Source organism: Paramormyrops kingsleyae, chromosome 9 (genome assembly GCF_048594095.1).
Source record: "Paramormyrops kingsleyae isolate MSU_618 chromosome 9, PKINGS_0.4, whole genome shotgun sequence".
NCBI classification, from domain to species: Eukaryota; Metazoa; Chordata; class Actinopteri; order Osteoglossiformes; family Mormyridae; genus Paramormyrops; species Paramormyrops kingsleyae.
Genome location: NC_132805.1, coordinates 29338191 through 29363174, shown reverse-complemented (window position 1 = coordinate 29363174; position 24984 = coordinate 29338191). Strand labels below are relative to the sequence as shown.

The following is a 24984-nucleotide window of genomic DNA, read 5'->3' as shown; positions in this document are numbered from 1 at the left end:
GCAAGCCTACACACACCTTATGGGTCTCTTGGCTTACAATTTTTTTTATTGCCCAGATTTGATGGTCTGTTTGGTTGGCACCTTTCTCCTCAGGTTTTGACGAGAACATCGAGTCTCAGGGTGAGCTCATTCTGCAGGAGTCCTTTCAAGTGTGGGACCCCAAGACCCTTATCCGCAAAGGCCGTGAACGCCACCTCTTCCTCTTTGAGATGTCGCTGGTCTTCAGCAAGGAGGTCAAGGACTCCAGCGGCAGGAGCAAGTATCTGTACAAGAGCAAGCTCTTCGTAAGCACCTTCAACTTAATCGAGTTCCTTGCTCAGCATGAAAACCTCGAACGTCCTCCAGCACCTCCTCCCACTCTCTTTTATCTCCTCCTCTCCATAGACCTCAGAGCTTGGAGTAACAGAGCACGTGGAAGGTGATCCATGCAAATTTGCACTTTGGGTGGGGCGAACTCCTACCTCAGACAATAAGATTGTCCTGAAGGTGAGTAATATCAGCACTTAAAACGTTTTTTTTTTTTGCATAAGTTCTTCATTTTGTAAAAACCTCTGTGCTTATTTTTTACCTTATAGGTTTATAAGTTTTAGGTTTAAAAATAGCTATTGTACATATACCTCCTCTGAATTTGTTTTATATGTCTATATTCATTTATTTCCTTAATATTCTTTTTCAGGGTGTGCTTTTTACATTGTGTATTTTTAAAAACTCTGTACCTTGTTGTTGTACATTGTTCTGCAGTATTATCTTGCTTGCAGCTGTATGCAGTAGACTCCCTCAGGATCAATACAGTTTGTTATCTCATCTTACCTTAGCCTGACAGGTGTATATACACACACACACACATCTTACTCTTAATAAATACTGCAAAATTGACCTGTTTACTGCTCTTATTATGTTCTACCCTATACTGTTCCTGCTCCTTCTATGTAAATAAGTTTCCTCCTCGCCTTCATACCGTTTCTGCCTCCGCTTACAATACGGCAGCCGGTCTTTACACTGTACAGCTTGAATGGCACTGTGACACTCACTTCTTAATCAGACTTTTATGTAAGTGACAGCTTTGGATGACACCACCGAACGCCCTTAAAGGCTGGGTGAGTGACTCATATGCAAATCTCACCGTTAACTGTAACGCGCAGATTTCACAGATTGCCAGCAGTTATCTGGTCCCCCAAACACGTGTCATTAATGTCTCCAATGTTTGCAAATGGTGAAGTTTAGTTTGTTTAATCCATGCTAAGCTAGTTAAACTAATTAAGCTTAATATGTTCGAATGAGGCAGGGGTGAAAAGGGGTGTGGTCACTGTATCTGGAGATGATGTCAGAGAGCGAGACTGGGTTCATATTGGGCTCCCGGTTCCCTCAGGGTTCCAGCCTGGAGAACAAACAGGACTGGATCAAGCACATTCGAGAGGTGATCCAGGAGCGGACCATCCACCTCAAGGGGGCGCTCAAGGAGCCCATCCACATCCCCAAAACAGCCACCACCAAGCACAGGACCAGGAGGTGACCTGCTGGCTTTAATACTGGGATTCCTAAAGTGCCCTGTGCCCTAAAAAAGTCCTGAAGCTGCATTAACAGCTTTTTCTCTTGTCTAATTGAGTAAAATGCAATAATTGCCAGCTTTGCTTTTTATTACACGTTTTTTTCTGTTGAGAAGCACCTTTTACCTGCAGTATTAATATTCTGACTATTTTATAAACAAACCTGCAGGGAGGGCGAGGACCTGGACAGTCAGGGTGATGCTAGCAGTCAGCCAGACACCATCTCCATCGCCTCCCGCACCTCCCAGAATACCCTGGACAGTGATAAGGTAAGGAATCCCCTCTCAGAAACTACATCACCACTAGGTGGCGCTCTAGCTGAACCCGATGCCTGAGGATCGGCTTCAGGGTGTAGGACCTCCCTCGGGCCCTGAGGAGATTCCCAAGCTCCTGCGTTTCTCGCTTTAAGCAGTGGAGAAAAAGGGTGAAGGACCTGGGCATCTCACCTTCTTTCAGGTCTAGCTAGTGTGAGGAGATGCAGACCGATAAAGAAAAAAATACTTCTTAGAGCAGCAATTCTACTTTTTGTTCTTCCTGTTCACTACTGTTAATTTTGCTTTTGCACGGTTTTGTGGTTTCTACAGATATCATTGTTGCTTTGCCGTATATAAACTGTATTCAAATTTAACTGAAACCAAAGGGTAAAATCCGCAACACAGAATGTCAAAATTAACACCTTTTACGACCGTGTCCGTGAACCGCCGTCGCCGACGAGAGACGGACCCAGATGATGTCAGAATGTGGGAGCTGTGCCTTTAAGTCTCGCGGAATCAGTCTGCTCACCGTGAGATCGCTCGCTCCCTATAAAAGCGCGTAGTGACGCGTCGGCGATGTGTGAGTGCGTCGGTACCGCTCCAGCTCTGCACGGCTGCCACCCGTAAGCTCAGAGGCACGGTGTACGCGCAGATGGGAGGATATACCATCCCCCGGTTTCTGCCGTCTTAGCATCCCTCGAGTTTTAACACCGGATCGGTAGCAGTTCTGACCCCGTCCAAGCCCACGATCGCACCCCGAACCGCGTACAGAGTCCTCGGGAGACGTGCTGTCGGGATTGGGCATGAGAGACTGCAGCCCGTCTAAGAGGATGGAGACCAAGCGTGCGGGTCCTGTGGCTCAGCTGCTGAGCTCCTTAGCGCTGCCTCCACAGCAGTGGGTACGTACGTCTCCACAGAGGCCCGCCTGTGTTTGCGTTAATCTCTCTAATCTACTAAGAAGCATCACAGTCGTAGGAGGCGTGCTCTGTTTCCCTTCGATTTAAAGCTTCCGAATGGGGAGAAAAGGAGCGTGTTGTTGCTTTCTTGTCTATCCTGCTTTGTTTTGCATTTCCCGTTCAGGCTCTTCTAAAATTGACCTTATTGTCACATTTTATCAAGGAACGACAGAGTAAGGTTTGCTAAAATGTGCAGTGCAGAGTAATCTGGCAATGTACCCTCAGTCACAGGGAACACGGTGATGTTGTGTTTGCGCTCATGTTGCGGTTGTGAGTGAGTGTGGTTTTGTGTGTCCCTCCCCTTCTTCCCCAGCTGTCGGGCGGCTGTGAGCTCACCGTGGTCATCCACGACTTCCTGGCCAGCAACGGCAACAGCCACGAGCTGACGGTGCGGCGCGGGCAGACGGTCGAGGTGCTGGAGCGGCCCCACGAGCGGCCCGACTGGTGCCTGGTGCGAACCACTGACCGCTCGCCCGCCCAGGAGGGCCTGGTGCCCTGCAGCGCCCTCTGCATCGCCCACTCCCGCAGCAGCATGGAGATGGAGGGCATCTTCAACCACAGAGGTATGCCACAGCTCGTCTCATCTCCTCCATGGCCAGCAGGTGGTGCTGGTCTTTCCAGGCTTTCGGTGCGTATTCTGACCACGGAGACTGGCGTAGCCTCTTCTGGAACTAATGGACCATCCCGACCCAAACCTGAACCCTAACCTATCCATTACAGATTGGAATTCACCCACTCAAACCCTAACTCATTCTTTAGAGATTTTCTCGATGGAACCAGCTGGCCTTTGGCTGGGGTTACGGTTGTTTATTTTCCCTCTCTGTGCCTTGTGATGGTCTGGTCCTGTCTGCACTGGCAACCGAATGTGGAGTTAATCCTGCTGGGGTGGGGGCACAGTCTCCACGACAGAACCGTAGGTGTTGAGCTGCCAGTGTTTGTTAGGGCTGGTGATTCATCACAGGTTTACGTTTGCCTGAGCTGCTCCGAAGGTTCCACCCAGAATCCTTTCCAGATTCTGAATCGTGGAACCGTGCATCACGAGGAATCCTTCTGGGCAGAAAGACACATCCCTTTGTAGGCCTGATTCAGTCCCGTTTGGCAGGACAAAGGGGGTAGCGTGTGTCTTCACTCCCCTTACAGCTCCCCGTGATTCAGCTTTGCTGTCCGTTTCGCGTCTTTCACAGTGGAATCCTGAGTGAAGCTGTATTCTCAGCGCAAGCTGTGACCAGGAGAGGGAGCAGATGCCAGGTGACACCTGACAGCACCCTGGGGATGGAGGAGGAGGAGGAGGAGGAGGAGGAGAGCTGTAAAATGCCCCCTCATCGTCCTCACCAAATGCATTGATGAGGAGTCGTCTTCCTCAAAGGAAGCCTTCCAATCAGATTGAGAGGCACAGTAGATTAGGGTTGGAGTTAATCATGGAGGAGTCAGAGTGTTTCAGACAGGCGGATGGGGGTTCCTCCTGTTCTCATGCACATGTCAGCTGAGGCGTTGGAGTCTGGATTTCCTCCGGAATCGCGCCGTGTGCCCGTGCTTCCGTGCCAGCGCTTGGGAGCCTCTCTTTTCTCTCTTTCTTTTCTTAAACGGATTGGGAGAGATCAGTGTCCAGATGATGGGTTGCCTTTGTAAAATCGTGGATTAAAAGGCTTATACGAGCCCCTGGGTTTCTGCGAGCCGCTGTCTGACAGAGCTGACCATCCTCTCGTTGCTCGGTACCTGCGTAATACAAACGGCTGCCTCTCGATTGCTTGTCCGTAAGATGCACCCGTGTACTGTACTCCCCATAGACGTCTGCCTCCCACCTTAATCGCCGCACCGTGTCTCTGCCGGTCCAGTGGTCAATACGAGAAGCTCGTTCACTTTGCTCCCCGATTAACTCTGCATCAGCTGGCTTGTTTGTGCCGTTAGACGTCAAGTCAGCATTACGCAGTTTATAATGGACCTCAGACTTAAGGGAAAATGTTTGCAGATGTACATCAAATGGCACGAGGCCTCACACCTCCAGGCTTGGGGGTGCAGTATGACCTGCTTTATGCCTTAAGTATCCTAGAATACGTTTTACATTGTATTTATACAAAAAAAGTACAGAAAGTACAAATCCAGACCATGATTTAGTTCCAACCAACCAGTTGAGCATAAAGAGTTACAGAGTACTCCACTGGTTGGTTGAAACAAAATCCTGGTCTGGATTTGTACTTTCTGAACCTGAAATTTCCACCTCTGCTACTTTTAAACTGTAGCTTTTCAAGCTACAAGCTACTTATGATTAAAAGTAGCTGAGCTACAGCCAAGCTACTGTTTTAATATAGTAGTTAGCTACAAGCTACAGAGAAAAAGTAGCTAACTACATCAAAGCTATTTCATCCGGTAATATTTATTATTTGTGCTGTAGGATACTCTTAAAGCAAGTTAATAAAAAAAAATGTGAAACATAATGTTAAAAGTAATATGAAAATATATATTTTCTAATGTAATGTCAAACCACAATAAGGTTTCAAAAAAGTTTCTTTCTTTGGTGTAAACCAAGAGTACTTCAGAATTACTGTGTGAAAATTAGAAGGGTTACAGTGAAAAAAAATTGATAATCTGTCCAAGAACCACAGTGCTCCTATGCATTTTAATGAAAGAGTCTTTAGTTTGTCATTGTTACACAAACGGATACGAATGTATCCTGTACTGTGAGCTCGGCGAACAGCAGCCTGAGCAGCAGATGAATGAATGAGCGTCTCGCGGAGACACTCGCGCTGCCGGCAATCGGGCGGAAACTGTCATACACTCATGCGGGGCAGCACTCACGCTGCCAGGCGCGGCAATAATATACGGCTACAGCCACCCTTCTCGGGCCCCACCGCTCTGGGGCCCCGCTGCTCTCGGGCCCAGCCGCTCTCGGACCCCACCCTTCTCGGGCCCCGCCGCTCTCGGGCCCCACCCTTCTCGGGCCCCGCCGGTCTCGGGCCCCACCCTTCTCGGGCCCCGCCGGTCTCGGGCCACGCCGCTCTCGGGCCCCACCCCAACTAAAAGAAACATTCATTATTCTTTTCACGATTTTTCAGAGTCAAATTTATCTGTTTAGCATGTTTGGAAAAAAATGTCCTACGCATATATTTGTGCACAATCTATGTGTCATGATTGTCAGTGTATTATAAATCTAAACATCTTAATATATATCTTAATTTTTTTTTTTTCCTGTTCAATGTTTTACTGTTTATGCATAAAGATTCACACAGCAAAAACGCAAACAGCATTTTTATTGATATCAGCAGCTGTCTATGATAACTTGTCAAAGTCGTGCCTACAGTAGATATTCATTGATCACTTACAATCTGAAGCATTCTTTATATTAGATGTAACATTCTCGATGTTATAATGATTTGGAAACATCTACTGCATTATCTACTGCATTATCTACTGCGGTATTCATTCTGAACACGATATATAAGATTAAAATAGTACTGAAGCAGTGGGGCCTGAAAGGGGCAGCTACAGCCAAACTGCGGCACAGTCAGAGCCACACACACACACTGCATCTGTATTTGTAAAAAAACAATAAATAGTTACTGGAAAAGCTACAGTGATTTTAAAGCAGCTGCACTACTAATAAGCTACTGACAAGAGTAGTTAAGTTAGTAGCGTAGCTAATTGTGGTTTGCTACTTCCCAGCACTAGGTAAGACCTTCTCCAGAGGATAGGTGTCTTCAGGCTGTTACGGTAATGTGTTGCGCTCTAAGGAGTTGTAGGGTCACTGCAACCCTGGTGTCCCGAATATCGAAACACTCCAAAAGACTAACAAAAAAACGGACCCGTCTTGATTGGATTCGCAGCACAAATGTGCTGCAGACATGGCTGAGGGGGGGGGGGGGGTCCTTCTTGTACAAACGCCTGGTGGGCATTGAGCTCGTTTGCTGCTTATCCAGCCGTCCTCAACGTGCCTGGACACCCCCTCCTCTTTCCCGAAGAGTCTCCCCGATGGCACGAGAGCAGCATGTTATTCTATCCCCCTAAAAACAGCAGTCGGGTTTGAACCCATTTGCTGAAACCTATTGAACTAATTATGCCAGCGAGAGAGCATAATGCTATAAACGTGTTAACATTGATAAATAATAAATAAATAAATAAGCCGAACTGAATTACTGTGGCCAAGTACCTAAAACACTCATACCCCTAAAGACAGATAGACACCAGTCACACTGAATGTTAAAAAGCCTTCAACCAGGTCTTCCTTATCTCCCGGCTCACACTCTTTGGCTGAGCCAACTGTCCTTCAAAAACAACACTGTCAAGACATCAACCGTAGGCTCCCGCAGCTTGGGGACGGTCCCCCTCGGTTACGGTTACCGCACCGACATCACCACAGGCTTTGATTAGAGTCATCTGGCGACGTCGTGTCACACTCGAGGTCAGGGTGTTAATCAGGAAGTATGTCAGACTATCCTGTCTGCCCCGACCCTGAGACGCTAACAGGTGCCTGGGTTCTAGGTGAGTTAATACACTCATGTAATGAGGCAATTAGGATCTAATGCTTTTTACATACATATTCAACTGATGTACATATTCCTAGATATACTTAGGAAGAATGGCTTTGTAATATGATAGTATTTCTAAAATATGGAATTATTTATAAAAATATGTTTTTCACACTGCCTTATATTGCATTATCAAAGTCACAAACAAATTATAAATTGAGGAATTAATTGCTTGTGTCTATAGTAACATACATGAGGTTTTATAATTTTACATTACTGCAGTTTAAGTGAATTTTGTTCTTTACAGAACTTTATTGTTATGTAAAAACAACTATGAAAGCAACCTTTTATAGATATTTTCAGTTCTCCAGCCACAATCAAACCATAATTTTGGCTGTCATGTCCTTTGTGTCTGTTAGTCAGTCATTACTGAGCTGAGTTTAAGTTGCAGAATTAACATCATTCTCTTAGAGCATTAATGATCAGATGGCATTCCCAGCAAAGTGTCCAAGACATTTCATTGCATTTATTCAGAATAATCTCCTCCAAAGTACTGTTACATTTGCCCTTTTCATTTCTTAATTTTACCTGTCATTCATTCGCCTACAGTCTTCTCGAAACTGGCACTGAAATTATGTATGATTTTTTTTTCATTCAGGCACAAATGCTTTCCCATTGCATAAATATTTGTTTGTATGAGCGAGATTTCATTTGCAGATGGACGTTGAGAGGCTGTGAAACAGGACTTTCTGTGAACATACATACCTGTTCCTTCAAATATGTACAGCAGCAGGATTCAACAATTAGAACAGTACAGGCAAAAGGCTTAACACTCCCCTTCCGGGAGCAGCGCCACCGTGTGGACGCAGGCTGTTCATGGCAGTTCCAGGTGGCCCAGAGCACAGCGTCCACCGAGGCCCCCAGCAGTGCCTTCTGCCGTTAAACATTAAACCAATTTTATCGATGGAAAGTCACGGTCTGAGGATATTAAGCTTAGCCTCAGCTAGCTCATGCCGTGAATATGGTGTGTAATGCACCTACTCTAGAGATCCCATACCCTGTGTGCCCACAGAAAAGCTGGTTACTAGGACCAGAACTGTGACATCACCTCCCAAATACAGTACATTCACTGGCCCGGGAAATCAGCTCTCAGCAGGAGTACCATAGTGGCTTTTCTGTCTAAGATAAGAGCTCATCAGAGGTGTGTGTTTTTGTAGTGTGCAATTGATTTTTATCCATATTGCCTTTGCTTACTGAATTAGCAGCGCAGTTTGTGTTAATCAAGAATAGATGAGCGTCTTGATTTGTGTCACCCTGAAAAGGCGTTCGTTACGCGGCCAAAGCTCACAGGACACCTGGTCTGGCTCTGATGTTTGGGAGTGATTGTATCTTCTTCGGCAGGCATTTATGAAGCGTGAGTGTTTCCCTGTGAACCAGAGAGACGTGTGAAAACCGCGGTACAGTCACAGACACCTGATCTAATAATTTCAACACACTGGCAGGTTGTTTATGACGTAGCGGCTCTTCTGAACACAAACAGCGACGCTGGTCTCATCCTGTGGGCATCCCGTGTGCCCTTGTGTCCCCGTTCCCTTCCCAGACGCCCTCTCTGTCTCCACGAACGACGTCAGCACGCTCCCGACGGCGCACGGCATGGGCTCTCACAGCCTCCCGGGCACCAAGCGGCCCGGCAACACGCTGCGCAAGTGGCTGACCAGTCCGGTGCGGCGACTCAGCAGCGGCAAGGCCGACGGCCACGTCAAGAAGCTGGCGCACAAGCACAAGAAGAGCCGCGACGTGCGTAAGAACCCCGATGCCACGTCCCTGAAGGACTCCGACGACAGCGCCGCCACGCCCCAGGATGAGAGCATGGAGGAGGTCTGCTAGCCGTCGCACCTCCCTCCCTCTCCCTCCCTCTCTCTCTCTCCCCCCCTCCCTCTCCCACTTCCTCCCTCTCTCTCCTTGCCTCTCTCTCTCTCTCTCTCTCTCCCCCCGCCCATCTAACTGACTGCCCCCTGTTTCAGCCCCCTCTCCATGGTTCCATAATACGTTTAAACTTAAACTTCTTGGTAAATCACAATGTTGATAGTTAATGAAGACTTTAGCCTTCAGAGCCCTGTATGCACACCATAGGCTCACTTTATCACCCAGCTGCTAATCCAGTGTCGCTCACAGAAAGTCTTGGGGCGCTTGCTTAATTCAGTAAGAATATTACAAATTTATTGGTTTTATACCAAAAATCATTACTTTAGTCATTTCTTTACAATATATACAGTATATCTCACATTCTGTGTTAAAATGTTCATTGACATCAGTTTCATTAATTAGTAACACCTTTGCAACAACATCAAACACCAAACATCAGTGTTTAGTGTCCCTTTGGGAGCCAGTGACTACAATGGCAAGAACAGAACTGAATGAATCAGTCAAAAGAATTATGACACTTAATAAAAAGAAAATGTCTCTGCAGAAGGTGTGTGCTGATACGTTAAACATTGTTTGTCAATGGACTTTTGTTATGAAACCAATAAATATTTTTATTGGCAATATTTTTACTGAATTAAGACTTTATGTGAGCACTGCATATGCTTCCGGTCCAGTTACAGGCTTTCTGTTCCTGTTCGGTCTCAGTAATAAAGGCTCATGCCGGTATTTTAATCAGAGCGCAATGGTGCAGAGAAATGCTCGTTCTCCTCCAGTGGCCCCGCCTCTTGAACCCCCTCCATTTTCTTCCGAAGCGCGTGAGGAATGAAGGGCTCAGCAGCGGGACCCTGTCCAAGTCGTCCTCGTCCGGGATGCAGAGCTGCGGGGAGGATGAGGGAGAGGAGGGAGCCGATTCGGTACCCCTGCCGCCCCCCATGGCCATCCAGCAGCACAGCCTGCTGCAGGCGGAGCCCCAGGACGACAAGGTGGGCAGGGGGCGCATGTCGGACGCATCATCCTGCAGCTCCCTAAAATTCCTGACTCTTTGCTCAGTTAACACACGTCCGGTTCTGCTGCTCTTTCTGCATTTTGTAACATTATCTTATATCTCCTTTTTGTTCTTTCTTTCAGTTTCATTATATTTCCATATAGCTTTCCAGTATCGCTCCTCTCCGCTCTTACGCCCCCTGGTGTCTGCCAGCTTTATTGTTTTTTTTAGCTATGTTTTTACCCTGATAAAATCCTAATACTAAACCAAAAATCCTGCGGTCGTTAAGACAGAAAGTGCCTTAACTGAGTCTTATCCCTTCATAGGACCCTAACCCTAATCCTCTGTCCCTCTCTCAGCCCCCTCCCATCAAGTCAAAATTTAGCCAGTTTCTTGGCTAAAATCTCATGTGCCCAGTTCTCAGAGCCCCACCCAATCCCCTTTGACCTTTCCTGTCAGTACCCACGCCAGCTTGTAATTGGCAGCTAATACCTGGTGATGCTCGTCCCTAATTGGACGTTTGGGATGTCAGATGACACTACAATGGTGAGGCATTTAACATAACTACTTGTGGTGCACTCTTAATATATGCGTGCTCAAGCTTTGCACTCTTTTAACATCATTAACGTCATCATAACTACAGACTTGAACATAAAATATTGTAATATCACATATAATAAACCTTTTTCTCCAAAAGTTAAACCATTTAAAGAATTTTTATTCTAAAATAGTACACCCCCCCCCCCCAGCATTTTAAAAGAATACTAATAAATAGATAAAAACTCTGATTGTCTGTATCATTGGTGTAGAAGCCAATAACGTAACAACTGCCAATAATGTTATAACCGCCAGTAACATAATTACTGCCGATAACGTTATAATTTTTCCATTCTTAATGTAATAAGTTGATAATGTAATAGCAAACCAATAATGTAATACCTTTTCTGAACCAATAGCAATACGTTTTTGCCGATGATATAATATGTTATTACATTGTTGGCAGTGTTACTACATTATCAACTTTTATTACATTAAGAACGGAGAAATTTATTATGTTACTGGCATGTAATTACGTTGTTGGTAAAAGTTACAGAACGGCAAATGGCTTGATATGTCCCAGATTATTCTGTTCTCCTCTAACTGCTGTCTGGTGTCCTGGTCACTCTTCCATCCTGTTCACTATTTTTTTTAACACTTTTAAAGTGATACTGTGTGTCATCCTGTTGCTCCGTCTGACTTGCATTCGCACGTATGAAAGAGAAGACTCAGAAACATCAACACGTGTCCAATTGCAGGTCTCATCCCTCGGTTTCTGGTAGACATTTTTAAATGGCTTATATGGGATATGACTTTGCTTAAATGGGGGGAAAAGCCAATAGTATGTTTACTCCTTAACAAAATGGACTGTCACTATACTCTGAGTATGGAGCGGCCATGTTTATCAGCCCACTGAACTGCTGGTGTCACTTGATTTTTCTAATATTTTGTCCCCTCTTCCCTCCTCCACGCAGACGTCCTCCCGTGTTTCCGTCCGTCCCTCCAGCTCAGAGACTCCGAGCGCCGCTGAGTTGGTCAGCGCCATCGAGGAGCTGGTGAAAAGCAAGATGGTAAGATCTGGGGAAACTCACGGACATTCGGGGGGGGGGGAGCGGCATAGCCGCGACAGTCCTGTGGCGGTCCTTTCGTCTTGCCCCCCCTCTCTCCTGACGTAGCTGTGAAAATGTAACGCCCTCCGTGAGTGTGAATCAGCCTACCAGCTGCTCCTTTTAGCCCGAGCCGTTTGCTCTCGTTTGTCTCCATGTTACTGAGCAGCTTTTCTCAAAACGGCAAGAACTAGAACATCAGCAAGGTCTCTGCAGGAGCTTACCGCTCTCCACCTTGGTATTTCCTACTAGGGTGGGTAAATATTAAATTTTGAATTAAAAATTTAATTTCGAAGCGAGGATGCCCCATCTGAGTTATTAGGGCTGTGTCATGTTTGCAGCACAGAAGGTTCAGGTTGCTGGGAGCAGTCGTGGTGGTACATGATGTCCCATCTACTAGCTTGATCTCTTGAGTACAGTGTTTCACCAGCCTGGGCTGCGGGGACCCTCAGATGGTCCATGTTCTTACTCCTTCCCAGCTCCCTGTCAGACAGTCCACATTTTTGCTATCAGGAGCTGGGAGGGAGCCCGAGGACCAGTGTTTGCCACGAGGACCAGATTGGATATCACTGGTATAGACACTGGTGCCTTGGTCCACCGTTCTCATGAGCACCTCTACTCCCCAGGCCCTGGAGGACCGCCCCAGCTCCCTGTCCATGGAGCATGGTGACAGCAGCAGCCCCTCCTTCAATCCCTCCGACAACTCGCTGCTGTCGTCGTCCTCGCCGGGGGACGAGATGGAGGAGCGACGGACCAGCTTCCTCAAGAAGCGGCAGTGCGTGTCCCTTCCTGTCCCACCGCTGATGTTTATTAATGAACATCCAGCCACGTTTGTGCTGGATTATACTAAGCCTGCCAAGTCCTGAAAAGTGTTATTTGTTTAAATCTTCTGCACCAAAGATATTTAAAGCAATGGTCACCAATCCTGCTCCTGAAAATCTGCTTTTATTATTTCCATTGTACCATAAATGACCACTTAATGTTGTGCACGGTCCCATAACGAACAGCTTAAAGCATAAGGTAAAAAAAATACCATTCTTTGGGACTTTGCGGGCTCCGTAGAATTTCCTTTCATGGTAAAAAAGAGAATTTATATTTCTCTGGTCACGTATATGTCAACTGCATGACAACCAAGAATCAAGAATCAAAGAGCTTGCTAACAAACTGACATTGTACTCTAGAGCAGAGGTTCTGGCCTGCGACATGCATTTTTTATATCTTGGACCACCAACTGATCTTTCATTTGACAAAAAACTCATTTTATCGCCAGCGCCCTGCATGTTGCAATTTATTGATGTTATATAATTTTTCTTTAAACTCAAAAATAGCTGATGGCCCCATTGGGAGTAGCCCTCCTGCCCAGTGGCTCCCAGGTTATTTGAGTTTGAGACCCCTGCTGTAGAGTTTCTCTGTAAACACACAAGTGTTGTCAGTGCATAAACAGGTCAGCAGGCTCAGTGGATCATTGTACAAGTGACTTGTGATATAGCTGCCCTTCCTGTCACAACAGCTACGTCCAGCTGGAGCTCGTTGAGACAGAGAGAGATTATGTCCGGGACCTCGGCTTCGTTGTGGAGGTCAGTTTTTCTTATACCCCGTTTACTAGTCTGTCCTTCCCTTTGCCTGTCATCTTAAGCAAGTCACCTCATTCCTCTGTGCCAATGTTAATATCGTGTCTCCCCCAGGGCTACATGAAAAAAATGAAGGAAGAGGGGGTGCCAGACGACATGAGAGGGAAAGACAAGATCGTCTTCGGCAACATTCACCAGATATACGACTGGCACAAAGAGTAGGTGCCGGCCACACAAAGCAAATGTACAGTGCTCAGAGAAAGCCTTGGGACGTTTGCTTAATTATGTAGCAAATGTGTTGGTTTTATGACAAAAATCATTACTTTATTCATTTACAAAAAATATATATCACATTAGAAGCAACCGCTGCTTTCAAGCAAAACATTCATTTCAAGTAGTAATAAATTGAAACTCAAATTATAGTTCTAAAAGAGCTGTTCTGAGTTAGAAAGTCCATTGCCATGCAGTCCCATTGGGTGCTTTTAAATTAGTGACACATTTGCAATAACATAAAATACCATATATTTGTGTTTAGTATCCTTTCGGGAGCCTACAACTGCAATTAAGCAAAATGGCCAGAACAGAACTGAATGAGTCAGTCAAAAAAATTATGACAATACAGAGGATATGTGCATTTAAGGTAAACATTGCTTATCAATGGACTTTTATTATGAAACCAATAAATTAGCAACATTTTTACAGAATAAAGCAAGCATCCCAGACTTTCTGTGAGTAATGCATGTGTTTTGTTTGTGATTGTATTCCTCAGTTAGAGCATGCATATGGTTTTGGCACCAGATCTTCACAGACACTTGATCTCATTAGCACAATCACTCAAGATGTGTTTCTCAGATCTTTTTCAAACTTCACGGGAATGTTGTATAGGATCCAGTCTGGAAAATTGTAGCAGGTGATGGGACTGTCCTGGGAATAAATTGTTGTCATTCCAACGGCACCTAGTTTTGTATATTTCTCATTCCCTGAATCTCCTGGTTCCACAGCTTCTTCCTCGGAGAGTTGGAGAAGTGCTTGGAGGATCCGGACAGGCTGGGGAGCCTCTTCATCAAACATGTGAGAAAGAGCAACCGCACGTGCTGTGCCTGGGACCCTCCCCATCCTTCTGCCGTTGCCATACCAACCTCCGGTAGTGTGCATTTGTACACATGAACTGTGCCTTCATCTTGCAGGAGCGGAGGCTGCATATGTACATAGTCTACTGCCAAAACAAACCCAAGTCAGAGCACATCGTGTCGGAGTACATCGACACCTACTTTGAGGTGAGAGTTGCAGGTCGCTTCCCTGTGCCTCCTTCGGTCTATGCTGGCCTTCCTGTTTCCGTGTAGCTTTCCAGTGTCGCTGTTTTTGCTATTTCACATCATGTTTTTGTCTCCAGGACCTCAAGCAGCACCTTGGTCACCGTTTGCAGATCACAGACCTGCTCATTAAGCCGGTACAGAGAATCATGAAATACCAGCTCTTACTGAAGGTCAGTGTTCTTCAGATTCTTAGACATAAGAACATAAGAACATAAGAAATTTACAAACGAGAGGAGGCCATTCGGCCCATCAAGCTCGTTTGGGGAGAACTTAGCTAATATCTCAGAGTTAAGGAGACAGGATACATTGCATTTATAATGTTACTGTGAATGCTGGTGTCAAGTATTATCCTATAAAGTTCTGCATTTTTGAGATATAACAGGTCAAATCTTTTCACATTGACCCTCTTATATCTCTCTATTAGTTTGAAAAGGCACTTGAGTAATTATCATGTCTGTATTTTTTTCTGTTTAAGGATTTCTTTAAATATTCCAAAAAGGCTGGTGTTGACACAGCTGAGCTAGAGGTAGGAGGCCTTTACTGTTTTTACCGTTAATTTTTAACAGTTGTGCAGTGGTTGCCGTCGTTGGCAAGGGCAGGTTTGCATGGAATATGAGTCTTGTCTTTGATGTTGGGAAAATTCAAAAGACACTCAAGGGTTTATTCTCAACAAATCTGTGCTGCAGAAAGCGGTGGAAGTCATGTGCATTGTACCGAAAAGATGCAATGATATGATGAACGTGGGCCGACTTCAAGGCTTTGACGTAAGAAGACCTTCTATTCCTCTCATTCTTTTGGGGTGAAAACACTATTGTAAATCTCTTATGCTGCTTGTGGGAGTTTAATCTGCCGTCACTGGCTAACTACTTTTGAAACAAACAGAAGGTATACAGGTGGAATTGATTAAGAATGCATGTTCTTCAGACGTTGCTTTTTAATTGTAATGGGGAAGCAGTTTTACTCATATTTTAATGTGATATGTGTTTGTATTGTTATAATCACAATGGTCGCTAGACTATCATTGCCATGGTTACCCTAAAGTCTTTCCCTGGTCATGTGTATTTGATATGCAAACGCTGTGTTTTACTTTTTCAAAATTTGCACTCCATAGCCCAATTCTCCTCCGTTGATTAGAAGCTCTCTGTGAACCCCCCCCCCCCAGGGTAAAATCGTGGCCCAGGGCCGGCTTCTGCTCCAGGACACCTTCATGGTGTGTGACCAGGACACCGGCATCCTGGCGCGCATGAGGGAGAGGCGTGTTTTCCTCTTCGAGCAAATTATCATCTTCAGCGAGCCCCTTGACAAGAAGAAAGGCTACACGATACCCGGCTATCTCTTCAAGAACAGCATAAAGGTTTACAAGATCATCCATTTTTACTAATTTTCTGTTCTTGGTTTTAAGCCTTGCTAGATGTCTGTCACTTGTTACCTACTTCGGTTGCATAGAAAATGGCAGTCAGAGTCCCCATAGTGCGCATTTTCCTACCCCTTCTTTCTCCTCCAAGCTTGCTCTTATCTGTACCCACAGGTCAGTTGCCTGGGTCTGGAGGACAGTGTGGATGGAGACCCTTGTAAGTTTGCCCTCACATCCAGGTCGTCCAACAGCAGCATGGAGCACTACATCCTCCTCTCCGCCAACCCTGGAGTGCGCCAGGTTTGGGTCCACCAGATTGGCCAGATCCTCGAAAATCAGCGCAACTTCCTTAATGGTAAAGGGCTTTCCATTCCTGATCTAAATATAATAGATGCTTTTGACCAAAGGGATGCATAAGCAAAAAAAATAGTACATTGCAAACATTCATGCAGGTGATACACAACTACTTAACTTTTAACAAAGTAAGAACCTAGCCTACTCAAGGGCCAGAAGCACAACGGAAGCGGATTCAAAGAACGTAGCAAGGCATCAGGTTAGTGGAGGAGTTCATGGAATGGATGGGTCTTGAGGCATTTCTTGAAGGTGGTGAAGGTGTATGATGACCGGACGTGATTTGTCAGATCACTCCATCATCAGGGAACCACACAAGAGAACCACCCGGAGTAACACTTCTTGCATGGTCGGGGAGTCTCCAAGTGATAATGGTTTGCTGACTGAAGGAGGCGAGAAGGGACATAGGTCTTGAGGAGCCTTTTGATGGAGATGGGTGCCTGTTCAGGTTCAGAAAGTACAAATCCAGACCAAGATTTTCTGTCAACCAACCAGTTTAGTATAAATAGTTATAGTCACAGTGTACTCAACTTGTTGGATGAAACAAAATCTTGGTCTGGATTTGTACTTTCTGGACCTGAACTTTCCATCTCTGCCTATTCATTGATTGACTTGTAAGCCAGTACCAGGGATTTGAACTATGAGCACCAATAGGGAGCCTGTGAAGACTGACATGGAGGTGTGTACCATGAGAACATTTAGGTTGAACAAATATCAGATGTGCCACTGCCTATTAAATCATCTGTAGTTGTCTGATGGCATTAGCTGGTAGACCTACTAGTAGACCGTTGCATTAGTTAAGTCTCGAGGTAACAATTGCCCGAACTGGAAGCTGTGCTACATACTCAGACAGAAAAGGCCTGGTCTTCATGATTTTTTAAAGGGTAAATCTACAAGATTGGGAGACACTGATATGTGCTCAACAATGTACAGGCTATCATTGGTTCCTGGCAATTCTTGATAGAGGCCATGTGGATGATTCATACTAAACAGTGGTTTCATGATGGATGGATGGATTACCAGGGAAGACAAGAAGCTCGGTCTTGGAAAAATTAAGTTGGAGGCAATGGTCCCTCATCCAGGCTGCAATATCACCTGGACATGCAGAGATCCAAGTGGAGACCATGATGTTATCAGGAGAGAAAGTCAAGTAGATCTGGATGTCATTGGGTAGTAGTGGAAGGAGAAGCCGTGACAATCTGACCTAGAGAGGCAATATGAAGAGAGATTGTAGACAGGACCAAGGACAGAGCCTTGGGGAACACTGGTTGCTACCTGATGTGATTTGGATGCCTCTGCCCCCCAAGCAACTTGGAATGATCTGTCTTGATGGGTATGAGTCAAAGCAGTGCAGAACAGTTCCCGTGATGCCAAGACGAGAAAGAGTGACCAAGAGGATTTGCTAATTATCTGTGTCAAAAGCTGCAGAGAGGTCTAGCAGGATCAGGACAGATAACTGAAATGATATTGTGGCTCTCAGTGTCCACAACAGTGATGAGGGCTGTCTCGGTCGAGAGTCCTGGTCATAACACATTGGTAACTGGTTTAACCTGGTTAAGGAAGTTACACGCTGAGTCTGACTATTGCATGGCACTTAAATTTGTGTAAAATAAAGAAAAATAGCACTATCATTGCTGCTGCAGCGGTGTAGCCATGCGTGAAGTGTAAGGTGTTGCTGTTGTATGAAAAACAGGAGGTGACGCGGGGCTTTGGAAGCGATGGTTTTACCCATTCATGCATAGCATGCACACATCTTATTTGGTGTGTTATGCAACATTATGGGATGCATACAGGGTGAGACCGGTGCTGACTGATTTAATGGGGCATCTTTACACTGGGCTTGAAGGTGTCATATTCGCTTCATTAGATGTGTAAAATCATCTCTGTCCCTCCCCGTGTCCCCACAGCCTTGACTTCTCCCATTGAGTACCAGAGGAATCACGTTGGGGCAGTAGGAGCAGGCTGTCTCAGCAGCAGCGGCCCAACAGGGGGCACCAGTGGTTCAGGCATAGCCCTGGGGGTCAACATGGCCGCCGGCTGCCGCTCCAGGCCCTCACGGATCCCGCAGCCGTCCCGCATCCCCCAGCCTGTCCGCCACCACTCACCAGGGGCCGACGGGCCAGACAAGATGTCAGGTATGTCCTCCCTGCACCCCACAGCTGTGCTACCAGCTCGTGACCCAGACAGCCAAGAGGCAGAGAGGAATTTCCCAAAGACAAAGGCTCCGGTGTCCCTGCCCGACACAAAGTCAACCGAAAACAGCCTTGGGGTACCTCAAGAAGAGCTGCCAGGCCTCTTACCCCGGGGTGCGGTCGAGCCATTTGACCTCGCTAAACCCAGTCTCGGAAGTGCAGCCCCCCTACCCTTTTTGACACAGCCGTGTTCCAGCAAGGAGGCTTTTGCCCCAGGCAGCCCAGCCCAGAAGGGCACCTCATTCTGGGGCACTCTGCCGGTCGCCCCTGTGGGTCGGCCAGTCTCCCTCATCCTCCCCTCTCCGGCCAAAGATGCTGACCGCCTGAGCACCTGCTCCTCCACCAGTGAGCAGTCAGTACAGTCAAGCCAGAGCAATGGGGTAAGAGCCACACTCAAGGCTCCTTGGCATCCTCTGTACTAACTCCTGCAATGTCCAGAAGGAGGCACTGTACCAAATGTGCTGAACCCAACTGACTTGCCTGCGATCTACGTTCTAATTGCCTTGGCTGTGCTCTCAGTGCATATTAAAAAAAACTTTGCTACTAACTTTTAATTGCTTTTCTTAGTTTTCTGGACAGAGGTTTTCCTCCTTCTTGTGTAGTCCTCACTTTGTACCTACAGCATTAATGGAAATAACTTCAGATTGTTCTGGAAATTGGTGTCAGACTAAGACTCCTCCTCTGGACTTGCCCTTTACTCCCTGTGGAAAAGGAAAACTTATTGACCTGGTTGGTGAACCTGTTGCCTAATCTCTACCATGTGAGCTCTGCTCTGCCCTTCGCTCATGCTAATTTTGTAGTGCCTGTTCTTGATACTCTGTCTTCAGTTAGCCTTGTCAGTAGAAAACCCTCTTGCGTTTTTCCGGTTTTGTCTGGAGATCTCGTGTCACAAACCCAAAGTGTGTGTCATGCTGTGTATGGTAGACCAACGCCGACCTGCTCCTCCTGCTTCTCCCCTCATCCAGAGTGAAAGTAGCAGCAGCAGCAGCAACATCTCCACCATGCTAGTGACACAGGACTACCAGGCCGTGAAGGAGGATGAGATCAACGTCACCCAGGGAGAGGTTGTCCAGATGCTAGCCTGCAACCAGCAGAATATGTTTCTTGTGTTTCGCGCCGCCAATGAGCAGAGCCCTGCCGCCGAGGGCTGGATCCCTGGTTACGTGCTGGGCCACACCTCCATAATCATCCCCGACCTCCCCGAGGGAACCATCAAGTAAGGGCTACCAATCCAGCTTTGGGTCCGCTGCAGGGCATATACAATTCACATACAAAGACAGCTTTTGGGTGACATTTGGAGACCAGAGTAGCTCAGGGAAACCTGAGAGAACACAGTAAAAACGCGGGAAGAACATGCACATAGAGATCAAGGCTGGGAATCAGCAGTGGATTGCACAAGCTTAGCATAAGTTTGAGCGTAAGGTTGGGCGTAAAGTGTACTTTAAGTCATATGATGGAACTAGCTAGTTTTAAACTCGTGCCACGTTCTTTATCTTTTACCACTGCTGCTTAAGTTACATCGTAGTTAGTAGCTACTAAAAAATATTGTCACACAGAATGATGTTTTCACTATGGATAGCCAGTGAATATCATTGTCTAATTTAACCGGAACCAACACAATGTTCCACATCTTTGTTGAGTTTGGGTTATACACAACTACCGATTTGTTTTCTCTGTATTTGTGAGAAGTATTTCAACCGCAGCTGTAATGAAACCCATAATGTGCCATCAAGAGCAGTGTGATATATGAAGTGCGTTCGCTAGGTAGCTTGTTCTCTACGTAGCCAAAGTTGTTTTCTCCAGATCACAGAATAAGTTATCTCTGGGAAACAGAAGCTGTACTTAGACACGACAACGGCATTTGTCATGTGAAGGCGGGAAGCGGATTCCACTAAAAACGCCATGACTGCTGCTAATTCTTTTGGGGCAGGAAGTCATCGTCCTGGCACACGGCACTCCGCCTCAGGAAGAGGATAGAAAAGCGAGAGAAGGAGGGTAAAAGAGAGAAGCTGGAACCCAGCTTCAGGAGATCCCGGGATGTTTCAGCCAACAAAGTGTCTGTGAAGGTAATGAGGACCCAAACCTGACTTACTTCATTAAATAGCTTAACTGCTCTAATAGTTTTTGGGGATATGCTTTTGCTTGTGTTTGTAAATAATAAAATACATTTAAAATGGAGTATTCTTACTATATTCATTCATTGTCTTGCTTTGCTTTCAGCTTCTAAATCCGAACTACATCTATGATGGTACGTATAAAAACAGTTTATCTGACAATGCTATGCTTGCTACCACCCTTGTTAGGTAACAACATTCTGCACAAGGTCACACCTCTCTCTCTCTTTTTTCTCTCGCTCTGTCTCACGGGCAGTTCCCCCAGAGTTCCTCCTGCCTCTGAGCGACGTGACCTGCGAGAGCGGGGAGGCCATCATTCTCCGCTGTAAGGTCTGCAGCAGACCCAGAGCGGCCGTCACCTGGAAGGGACCTGACCAAAATACTCTGAGTAACAACGACCGCTTCAGCACCATGTGCAGGTGACGCCCAATTCCCCCAGGCTCGTTAAAAATACTGCAGTGCTGTAAACGTTATAGCTGGTTTGGGGTAGTCGAAGAGCTACACTTTAAAGAACCTTTAAGGAATCGTTTTGGAGGTTTCTGCTGTTGTACAGTCAGTCCCCTTACAATGCTACTAATGCGTTCATGAAAAACTTCCCATTCACTAAAGTCGCATACTAAAATAAACATATGCAGTGGGGGAAACGGGGTTACTCGAAAACTTAGTAATTTACGCCAAACAAACTGAATTAAATAATAATAACAGTGATACAAGTGGCCAATAATATAATTATATGCATTTTAAATAAGAAATAATATAATATATTCATAAATGATATCATAAACATCTCCTATGAGTCTTATGAGTCTCACAAGAATTGACTAGCAACTGCTTCGACCAAACGTGCTAAAGTCCCTAACTTTCGGGAGTCGTGCGCAACAGCCACCGTGCAGCCGGGTTCTGAAGGCAAAATGGCCACGAAAAGCAAATGTAAGTGAATTAAAAAAGTCTCTGTGTGTTTTTATACGATCATTTGTCAAATATTTTTAGGATGTAAGACCTGTGCAATGCGTGGATGTACAATAAGTTCAGTTCTTTTAGATTTCAAAACCAGTTCGACTGATTCACTGAAAAGAACCGGTTCAGGATTTGTGCACAAATGAGACATCAGGATTAGCTGTTTTTGCATGCAAGTTAGTGCTTTTCTCTGCGACTGAAAATAGTGAAAATATAAATGCAATGTATTGGACTTCTGTACTAATATATTAATCGCATTACAACAGATTCGTGCTGTGATATCAAGTGTTGTAACAGGACTGACTGTACCTTTTGTTGGGGCTCTTAGTTACTTTAATACCAATTTCCCAAATGATTCAGGTCAAACACTTTAATATAGATGTCAGTTCTCATCAGGTACCATAATGGATTACATACAAAATGATTTGTGACTTACAGTATGTCTGATTTGCTTGTTTACGTTAGGTTTTATTCAAAATGGTGGCTATATTGTTTGTGCTGCAGGTCTCTGTTTTAGTAATCCTCTACCTCCCTGTCCCCCTCTCGCCCAAAAGTGATGCTGGGGAGGCTGAGCTTTGTATCCAAGATGTGTCTATAGAAGACGATGGCATGTACACCTGCGTCGCCGCCAACGATCTGGGCACCGTGTCAACGTCAGCCAGCCTCAGAGTATTAGGTGAGAGGCACTACCCAGCCAAGACTCAGTATCCCAGAATGCCTCAGTGCCTCCCTGTGAATGTCTCAGGAAATGCATGCTTTGTCAAAAAACAGTGGAACAACTATAATACAGACAGAGTGAACAGTGAGTCATGGTTAACGGAAAAGGAAATACAAACCCCGCTATGATTTTAGGTACATCCAGTGACGGAGTCAGAGTCACGTGGAAGGACAACTTTGATTCCTTCTACACTGAGGTCTCAGAATTGGGGAGGTAGGTATCCCTAGCTGTGCTGTGCTTTTCCATAAGACTGCACACGGTTCTTCTTTGGCTAGCGGTCGTGTGTCTGTCAGTCCCCAGTCCTCAGTTCCCTTTTGCTCGTGGTCCTTTGCATTCTCAGCTATGCGTAGTTGTCTGGATCATTGGCTATAGCAGATGAATCTGTGGGGCCAGGCCCTATAACTTCAGGATTATGGATTGCAGTGTGCAATAATCTAAACCACCGGCAACAGGCAAGAAGTGCTCGCAGTCTGGCTGTTAAAATTAAACTTTATTTGCCATTTGTAGAGGTTCATTGTAATGTATTGGTTCCCACACATTACATTTTGCTGTCTTTTTTAAGATGTATAGGTAACACTTTACTTGACGGGGCTCAAATAATATAGTATTATACTATTACTTATGTATTAATTAACCATAAACTAAATCTTAGTTACATACTGATCTCATGTTAATTCATCATTATTTAATCGTTACAGTTTATCTCAAGTAGTTACTGTATTTGTTGCTATATCTGTTATTTCAGTAAACCTTTCTAAACTACTGATGGAACAAGTAATGAATAACACAAGTGAAATATTGATGTCATGTTTGTTTATAATTGAATCGTGATGCATCTTTTACCTTAAGTAACTATATTTGTTCATGATTTGTTCATGATTTGTACTTCAGTAATAACTGAGTTTACTGGATATTTGTGCCCCGTCAAGTAACATGTTACCGACACATGCTGTAGAGGTGAGAGTAAAGCTTGGTGTCTGAGTGCAAGGTCAGCTGGCATCTCAGGTTAAGGACTCAAAGGAAGACGGGGGGGGTGGGGGGGTTGTCCCTCATCTGTACATTTCTTTTGAGGTGGGGGGGAGCTGTCTCTGCCATCAGGAAGCACTTATTCTGCTGAGCATGGGATTCGAACCGGCTACATTCCAAGGGCTCACCCACTGAGCCACACTCTGTCCCCCTGCACAGGATGTCCGTCCTCAGTCCTCCGCTGTCTCTCCAGGGGCAGGTTCTCTGTGGTGAAGAGGTTCGAGCAGCAGGGGACGCAGCTCTCCGTGGCGGCCAAGCTGGTCAACAAGAGGCTGGTGAGGCGTGACCAGGTGACCCGCGAGCTGCGTCTGCTGCAGCTGGTACAGCACCCGCAGATCCCTGGCCTGCTGGACACCTTCGAGACGCCCACCAGCTACGTGCTGCTCCTGGAGATGTAGGTGGAGCCGCCCTGGTCCGCATGAACGCGCTACGTCACACGCCACCACACGGATGCTGGATGTGTACTATGCAGGTTCACAGCGACACGAAAGACATTGAAAGACAGGCAGTCTGCATGTTTAACCTCTGCTGTCAACGTCACTATATTATATAAAATATTACATTATACTCCTTTGCAAACTGGCATGTCATCCAGGGTGGACCCTTGTCTTGTCCCTTGTCTTGTCCCTTGTCTTGTCCCCTGTCTTGTCCCTTGTCTTGTCCCTTGTCTTGTCCCCTGTCTCGTCCCCTGTCTTGTCCCCTGTCTTGTCCCTTGTCTTGTCCCCTGTCTTGTCCCCTGTCTTGTCCCTTGTCTTGTCCCCTGTCTTGTCCCTTGTCTTGTCCCTTGTCTTGTCCCTTGTCTTGTCCCCTGTCTTGTCCCCTGTATCTCCTGGGATAGGCTCCTCACCACAAACCCTTAAGGAGATAAGGGGACATGTTTTAGACTTATACTGTATCTACCACAGATAACCTGCAGGTCACATTTGTACCTGCTGTTTCTTGCTAAGCCTGGTTCCTTTGCCTTGATGACAGCTTTTTGTTACTGATTCCTTTGCTGCAGGACAAACACACACTCAGTACTCACAAACAGTACTCACAGAAAGTCTTGAGACACCTGCTTAATTCAGTAAAAATATTGCAAATATTTGGTTTTATTTAAAAAAAAAGCATTATTCAGTTACAGTTGCATTTAATAGCATAATGGCAAAAACAGAATTGAATGAGTCAGTAAAAAAATTATGAGACTTGAAAAGAAATTGTGCAGATATGTTAAACATGTCTCGTCAATGGACTTTTGTTATGAGACTAGTAAATTTGCAACATTTTTGACAGAATCAGTCGAGCATCCCTTGACTTTCCATGGCTGCCGTATATTGCAGTAACTCAGCAGGACTGACATTTACACAAACATGGCTGTCCTTTTAGCAGTAATCCCCCCCCCCTGCTCTGACCTCTGGCCCTGTCTGCTCCCAGGGCCGATCAAGGCCGTCTGCTGGATTACATCGTCAGCTGGGGCGATCTCACAGAGGACAAGGTGGCCCTGTACCTGAGGGGCATCTTAGAAGCTTTGCAGTACCTGCATAACTGCAGAATAGCTCACCTGGACCTGAAGGTCAGTATGCTTTATAGTATGGTTCATACCAGGGTTCCCCAAATGGGCCAGTCTGCAAC

The 24984-nt window shown here is 45.8% G+C and overlaps 1 protein-coding gene across 9 annotated transcripts in view; it reads left to right on the top strand.

Moving 5' to 3' along the window:
* Positions 1 to 24984, top strand: part of LOC111844420 (triple functional domain protein-like) — a 99561-nt gene that overhangs the window by 72002 nt on the left and 2575 nt on the right. For 7 of the 9 annotated variants that reach the window (XM_023812898.2, XM_023812892.2, XM_023812914.2 and 4 more), the window contains 27 exons: positions 94 to 284; positions 385 to 486; positions 1370 to 1509; positions 1717 to 1816; positions 3071 to 3320; positions 8821 to 9098; positions 9959 to 10129; positions 11643 to 11738; positions 12401 to 12549; positions 13285 to 13351; positions 13460 to 13563; positions 14347 to 14416; positions 14533 to 14622; positions 14739 to 14831; positions 15137 to 15187; positions 15348 to 15425; positions 15824 to 16015; positions 16190 to 16370; positions 18274 to 18938; positions 19524 to 19774; positions 20489 to 20624; positions 20779 to 20806; positions 20929 to 21091; positions 22184 to 22305; positions 22482 to 22560; positions 23567 to 23767; positions 24787 to 24925. In XM_023812898.2, coding sequence (XP_023668666.2) covers positions 94 to 284; positions 385 to 486; positions 1370 to 1509; positions 1717 to 1816; positions 3071 to 3320; positions 8821 to 9098; positions 9959 to 10129; positions 11643 to 11738; positions 12401 to 12549; positions 13285 to 13351; positions 13460 to 13563; positions 14347 to 14416; positions 14533 to 14622; positions 14739 to 14831; positions 15137 to 15187; positions 15348 to 15425; positions 15824 to 16015; positions 16190 to 16370; positions 18274 to 18938; positions 19524 to 19774; positions 20489 to 20624; positions 20779 to 20806; positions 20929 to 21091; positions 22184 to 22305; positions 22482 to 22560; positions 23567 to 23767; positions 24787 to 24925 — 4187 coding nt within the window. Of the gene's footprint in view, positions 1 to 93; positions 285 to 384; positions 487 to 1369; positions 1510 to 1716; positions 1817 to 3070; positions 3321 to 8820; positions 9099 to 9958; positions 10130 to 11642; positions 11739 to 12400; positions 12550 to 13284; positions 13352 to 13459; positions 13564 to 14346; positions 14417 to 14532; positions 14623 to 14738; positions 14832 to 15136; positions 15188 to 15347; positions 15426 to 15823; positions 16016 to 16189; positions 16371 to 18273; positions 18939 to 19523; positions 19775 to 20488; positions 20625 to 20778; positions 20807 to 20928; positions 21092 to 22183; positions 22306 to 22481; positions 22561 to 23532; positions 23768 to 24786; positions 24926 to 24984 lie in introns of those variants that run through there. The other 2 variants (XR_002838388.2, XM_023812943.2) reach the window with 2 other exon arrangements.